The 6,980-nt window shown below is 37.5% G+C and overlaps 1 protein-coding gene across 1 annotated transcript; it reads right to left on the reverse strand.

The window, feature by feature from the left end:
- Positions 1 to 4,328: 4,328 nt before the first annotated feature.
- On the reverse strand, positions 4,329 to 6,065 carry twist1a (twist family bHLH transcription factor 1a). The gene is made up of 2 exons (XM_056741557.1): positions 5,404 to 6,065; positions 4,329 to 4,829 (listed from the first exon to the last, which is right to left on the reverse strand). Exon 1 carries the CDS (start codon positions 6,058 to 6,060, stop codon positions 5,434 to 5,436), a length of 627 nt encoding a protein of 208 aa, XP_056597535.1. The 5' UTR covers positions 6,061 to 6,065; the 3' UTR covers positions 4,329 to 4,829; positions 5,404 to 5,433.
- Positions 6,066 to 6,980: the final 915 nt, after the last annotated feature.

Raw genomic sequence — 6,980 nt, forward strand, 5'->3', positions numbered from 1 at the left:
GTGGCACACAGAGAGACATACTGCCGCCTGGGTGGCACAAAACAACACAAACAGGCCTTCCCCTCAGTTTGTGTACAAAATACACACATGCACCTCAAAACACACAGATGGGAATCGAGGTGGAGTGGTTGAGGAAAAGCCACTGGATATCTGTAGAATGCAGGGGGGGGTTCAGGGTGTCAGTCATACAGAATACATTTCTCAGGAATTTTATCATGTTATTCTTCATTTACCTAAAGGTTTTCTACCAAAAAGAAACATACATTTTAATTCTACTGCGAGTGAATGTGGAGTAAATACCCCTGGTTCACACATTTTTCTACAATCAAATCGTAAGGTAAAATTTTGAGATGTTGTCATTCGGAAACCCACACTGATGGAGGTCTATGGAGGTTATGGCCCTTATCCAAACAAAAATGAGAAGTAAAAAAAATAACTTATGTGACCCTTGAGGGGTTTAAACTTACCATTGTTTTAACCACTAAGCCACAACGCCTTATACAAGAGTTGCCAAAAGTTTTCAATGTGCAGATATTCAGGACAAAACTGGCTTTCAAGAGATACCATAGATACTCATAGATCTTACCTTTTCTTCAGCTAATAAATCTAAGCAAAACACACACAACATAGCGAAGCCAGTTAAAAACCTAAAATGTCCTGCATTCCTGCCATAGTGTTGGATGGATTTAATGCCCATAAAAATGCATTTTTTAAGTTACAACACTCATTGTGGTGTGTTTGCAGTAAAACACCAGCGGCAAAAGAGCCTGTTCTAATAAAAGGTTCATTTTCAGTGCTCCAATGGAACCCACAGTCACTTAAAAACAGCATGACACATAAACAACATAAAAACACAGAATGTCAAAGCACAAGACATGGAAAAATTGTCCCAAGAAAATAATATCAGAAGAACTATTTGGGATTGAATACTTTAGAATGACACATTGTTGCCCCAGTCTTCATTATGTTGCATTGCTTAAAGAGATAGTTCCCCTAAAATAAAAATTCTATCAATATTTACACACCATCTTGTCATTTCACACCTGTTTGATTATCTTTCTTCTGCGGAACACAAAAGATGATATTTTTAAAAATGTTCCCCGTTTGAACACCCGTTGGTCCACTTTGAATTGCATTGGCTTTGTGTCCATACAATAGAAGTAAATGGTGACCAAAAGTCATTTGTAGAAGAAAGAAATTCATGTAGGTTTGATATGACAACAGGGTGAGGAAATGACGACATAATTTTTATATTACTGTAACGTGGTTATTTTGCACTAAATTTAAAAAAGCAAAAGGTTGGTTTCTGGACACAGTTAGGATGAAATCATCTGGATTCTCATGATCATTTAAATATGATTGGAATTCATCCGCAGGAAGAGAAATTCAGAACTCATGTGGTTCAGTTTACAGCCCAGAACACAATAAATCAATCACGAAGAGCTTTCGCTAAAATAAAGTCGTATAATAATCTTGCAGACCGGACGATGTGCAGTAAGCATCAGTAAAAGTTTCCATTGAGCAGAAAGACACTTCACGAGATGGAAACGTAAAAACATGTACGATCTCGTCTTAACAAAAGTCACGTCACCTTAAAAAACAGGCAAGAATACACAACTACAGGTGACCTTTGACCTCACTGTGACCTCAATGAACACTCACATTAGCATACTGCCCGATTCATTTTGATTAACACTCCTACTGAAATAGCACACACACCTCAACATTTAATGCATTTACTGTAATTGCCTGATTATCATTTATTTAAACAAACAACAAAACATAAAGGGTTAGAGATGATAGGAGGTGAACCTGTCATTGTTTGTTTTAAACATTTTAGATGGAATACAAAAATGATGTGAATAATGTTTAAAAAAGTTGCATTAAGACACTGTAATGCATCAATATTTTCCTCTTTCCAGCATAAACACCTGCTTGGACCGACATGTGAATTATTTTTAACATGGACCACCTGAACATGTGGATGATGGGTGTATGTTTGTATTAAATAACAACAGACAAAATTTAAATCTTGAATTTGGTATTTTTATTTTACAAACCTGCTTGTCTCAGATTTACTCTTGATTTGTTATATTTTTATTGCAATTCTAGGCTTAATCTGAAAACATAACGTTACCAATCTTGGATGAATTCTGGCCATATATTAATTTAATAACATTTAAAACGAAATCATAATTCTGGAAGAAGTAAATAATTGGAGAGCAATTCATATAAATAAAAACAGAAAAATGTAAACAATTTTATGTTCGTAAATATTCCGCCCACACTTTGAACTCACTGAAGGCATGAATGTACTTAAAGGTCTTTGAATTATAAATCACGATGTCAAACCCATCGGGTCAAAAGCTCCGAACGATAACACATCAAAAGAGTTCCCTGCACGTATGCGTGCGATTTTCCCATCATGCATTGCTTTATAATTCACTGAGGTCAGGAATTTCTCCGCTCACACTCAAGTTTAACACAACACGGACACACTCGTTTAAAGATGGTGAATCGATTCAGCTCGGCGATTCTTTAATGACCTGCAGGTCAGAAGCGATGCTTTTACATGAACACACGACAAATCGTTTAACAGCATCTGAAAATGTAAAAGACCTCTGTGTGTTCTCAATAAACTCACAATCACGTTTGATCTGACGAGGAATGCACTTCCCATTTCCTTTTTTCTTAGCAAATATTTAAAAACAGGATGAGCATGACACATTTTCTTTCTTATTTTCTTTTGAAACTAGTTACATTGTAACATGTACAACATGCTTTAAGTTCGGCTGTTATCTTGACACTGAACAATCGCAAACGGTCCAAAGGGACCAGAAAGTCCAGGCCTGACACACAGACACGAAATGAGCTCGTGAAGCGCATGCAAGTAAGTTCTCAAAACTTCTGCACATTTTCTCTTGAGACGCATTGAGCTCAAACTGATGCGGATGAGAGTCGAAGCTTTGCAGCGATATTTACCACCAGACGCACTCTTCAGTCATCTATCCCGTGCGCGCGCGAGTGGACATCCCTGTAGATCTCCATCAGAAATCCAAAGCAAAAGTGTTACAAACAAGACCAATTCAAATCGACATCTTGTGATCCTTTGTGCGCATTTTAATGCACAAACATCCTTTTGCCACGGTCTTCGGATTGTTTTCCACGCGTCCACCATCATCCTTTTGAGTTTAAATTCAGATATTTGACTGAGATGTTTGTTTCAGTGTCGAAACTATATGCATGCGAGGCGGGTCTGTACGACATCTGTTCGCTTCACGTGACTTTAAGAAAAATATGAACAACATCTGGTAAAAATAGGTTTGATTCAGGTGCCTGGAGCTCTCTCTTTCTCTCTCTCTCTCCTTCGCCAAGTCCACAGACCCCTGGAATGAGTTTTTATTTGAACGAGAAATCACTGAAAAGTAATAGAAGACATCTTAATTCTATATGGTCTATATGATCTCTGGCATCAGACTGTTAACATTGTGTCTTACAATTATAATTAAATCTCACAATCACTTATGCAAAACCTAATTTGTTTTTTATTTTAACTTTTTAAACACTTAATTAATTAATTTCTATTCTTTCCTCTTAGAAAGTTTCCTAGTTGTATTGTTGTTTTGGCGGTGAAATGCTTGTGTTTTGCCGTCCTGACCTGCTGCACCTTTCTGTGACCTTTTCGACCTTTGCTTTTATAGACATCTGGGAATTCCATACATGCTTGAAGCCCCGTTACGCACTTTCTCCAAATTATTCTTCACATCCTAAAATACTTTCCCAGACACATACTTTTCTACCGTCACACTTCATATTAGCATTTTGAGATACCAAACGAAAATGTCTCGATTACCAAAATATTTTGTAATTTATTTTTTATTTCAGCGGTGTAGACTAAAATAATTTAATCATGCTAAAAGAAAGCAAAAAACTATTGATTCAATTCATTACACATTTTTAATGTAGGATTAAAAAATGTTGCTGAAGAAAACATTAAGACTACTAAATATTTATTGGTAAATAAATATTAAACTCTTTATGATTTAACTTTTGATTGTTTGAATTTTCTGAATCGAAAATACTAGTCATATTCCTAAAAACTTCTGAGGTAAAAAATAAATCCTAAAAATACGATTTTTATAACGAACTACGGAAATCTATAACACACATTTTCATTCTTCAAACATTTCGATTCCTGGTGTAATTTGTCAGTTACATTATTGCAGTTTTGTGTAATGCAGCAAAAAAAATTCGAAATTGAAAGGTTTTAATCCCCTTCAAATTTCATAAAACATACCAAAACATATACATTTCAAACCAGGTTTTATTGCAGAAAATATCCACGTACATTATTTACTATTTACACTGTAATTAAAAAAAGAAATGCATGTAGACACCAGATCTATTCTGCATTGTGACAATCAATAATAAATAAATAAACGTCTTTTCTTGGACCAGACAAAGAAAATGTTTGCACAGGTATAAGCCAGAATCGTTCCTTCCATTGTTTCTTTAAGAAATAAATATGACGACTGTTGCAATCCCAGAAATGCAGTGTCTCCTCCAGCATGTCTGTCTCATGTTTAAACGACATGAATGTATACAGAATGTTTACATGTTTTCCCCATTCATCGTCAGAAAAGCACATTTGCAATTACAAGCACAGATCGGATTGTAATTCCAGGTCCACTGTCATAGTTCACGATTGTAAGTGCTTGCAATGACGCCATGATGCTCCAGAATTTCCCGTTACAATCCTTATTTCGCCATTGTGTGTTGCCCCTGCCAGAGGCTCAAATTCTTTGAACTCGGTGGTGATGGACGACAATCTGTGCAAAAACAGACGAAAGGGAGTTTAATATTCAACGAGAATATAAATAGAAAAAAATATGATGCAGTATTAAACATCTGTATTAAAAATATAATACAAGAATGATTCTTTGCACAAATTAGGCCAGCAGATTAGGTGCTAAATAAATGCATGTTTCGAAAATGCAGTACAAGGAAAAAAAATTGTAGAGACCTACTCTTCTATATTATACATTTATAAACATACACAAGGGAAATTGAGGGAAGTGTGTAGTGATATAAAGAAGTCACATAATTAACCTTAACAAATAATAAAATATATTAAAATATATTCTACATAGCAGCCAGCCTTGGACCACAGCTCAGTACACAATTTGATGAAGTGCATTCTGTGATGCTTTTAAACATGGTTTCTGCAATCCAAAAAAAAATGTTCATAAACAGAATGTATGTGTCTGGAAAACTAATTCTAATCATTATTGCAAAACAAAGTGAAAAAATGACGAGAAACTAATTCTCTCCAAATGGTGTCCAAACTTTTTCCTGTGGCTTAAAAACGGATATCCAAGAACCATGTTAAAGTGCATTGCATACCAGGTTGCAGCAGAAGAGTGCATCCATGCATCAGTGGGATGTTGACATGGACCACGCGCCCTCCATTCTCCACACAGAAAACGCGTAACTGAGTCTCTCGTGCGCCACATAACTGCAGCTGGACATTTTAGAGTCCAGCTCGTCGCTTTGCAAAACCTGGTAGAGAAAATCAATATACCGGGACGCCAGTTTAAGAGTCTGTATTTTGCTGAGTTTGTCGGAGGGTAATGTGGGGATGATTTTGCGCAGGGATGAGAACGCCTCGTTAAGAGATTGAGTTCTCTGACGCTCGCGTACGTTCGCCATGACGCGCTGCGTCTGCAGGTCTTCAAGAGACTGAGGGCTGTCGCTGCTGGTGCTGCTTTTCTTGCTTCGTTTCCCAGGCGTCGGGCTGTCTGAGTCCTCTCCGTTCTTTCTGCTTGGTCGTCTCTTTCTTCCGCATCTTTTCTGCGGTTGCCTGTCGGGCTCTTCCTCGCTGTTTCCCAGACTGTCCACTGGAGACTCCGGGGAGCTGGACTCGCACTGCATCTCTTCCTCAAACATCACCTTCTGAGTGAGAGAAAAACTGAAGATAATATGTTCCAGATTTCCACTCTTTCCGAACGGGGTTATCGGCAGTTGGATTCTCGTAATATCACAGGGTCTCCTGTGCGTCATGGAGGTGTTGCTCAAACTTGAAGGAAGCTTTGGAGGCTCTTATAGTCTGGAAGGCGCAAACTTTTTGGAGTGGCTTGTGATTGGACAAAAGGGATGTGTCGTAAGAGGAAAGAGGGAGGGAAAGGCGAGTGACCCACAAGGTTACCGTTATACAGTAATAACAAGAACCTATTCTTTCAAGCACCCTGGCCAAACAAATCATAAATTTAAACAAATTACAACTGAGCAATTATAAACTAGTCTATTAATGAATGTGGGGTTTTACATTTTAAACACATTTTCAACCAGAATGGAATAATTCACAATAAACAACTCTACATTTCGTAGTTCAGAACTTGAATAGATTTCAATGCTTTGTCTCCCCCTGGACATCTACTGGAACGAGAGACCGCTTGGACAAAATGCTCTGAAGTGCATAAAAGTTACATTTTGGTTTGAGATTGGGGTTTTCTTTGGTCAATAATAGTGATGAGTTGCATTTCAACAGCGCAGATTATGTTTGAATAATTTACAGCCAATTTGCGCACCGTCTGCTATGAAGATCATTATTTTCTGTCAGTGGGCAGCAATCCATCAACAGTCATCGTGAAGAGAAAAGAGAATCTGGCTTGGCTAACTAGACCGAGTTGTTTATTTGAACATGCTCTGAAATGCATGTCTGTGTTAGTATTTTTGCAGAGTCAGGTTTCCTTCTGCAGCGTTTTTCTACACAGCGGGTCGCCAAGCGCAGACGACGCGCAAACTGTGTGGCCTTTGCAGTACAAGCACATCTCTCCAAAACTGCCCTTTTCCTTTCACAGAGCCAAAGTCTTTGCAAAGTCTTAACACGAACCTACAGTGAAAGAACATAAGTTACTTTAAATAGTATATTCATGTCAACATTACACATTCAGGTTTAAACGACTAAAAGTATTTTAAAT

This window comes from Triplophysa dalaica, chromosome 25 (genome assembly GCF_015846415.1).
Source record: "Triplophysa dalaica isolate WHDGS20190420 chromosome 25, ASM1584641v1, whole genome shotgun sequence".
In the NCBI taxonomy this organism is placed as follows: domain Eukaryota; kingdom Metazoa; phylum Chordata; class Actinopteri; order Cypriniformes; family Nemacheilidae; genus Triplophysa; species Triplophysa dalaica.

Excerpts from the sequence above, each read along its gene's own strand:
- twist1a (XM_056741557.1), bottom strand. The coding sequence starts at position 6,060 with ATGACGCACAGGAGACCCTGTGATATTACGAGAATCCAACTGCCGATA.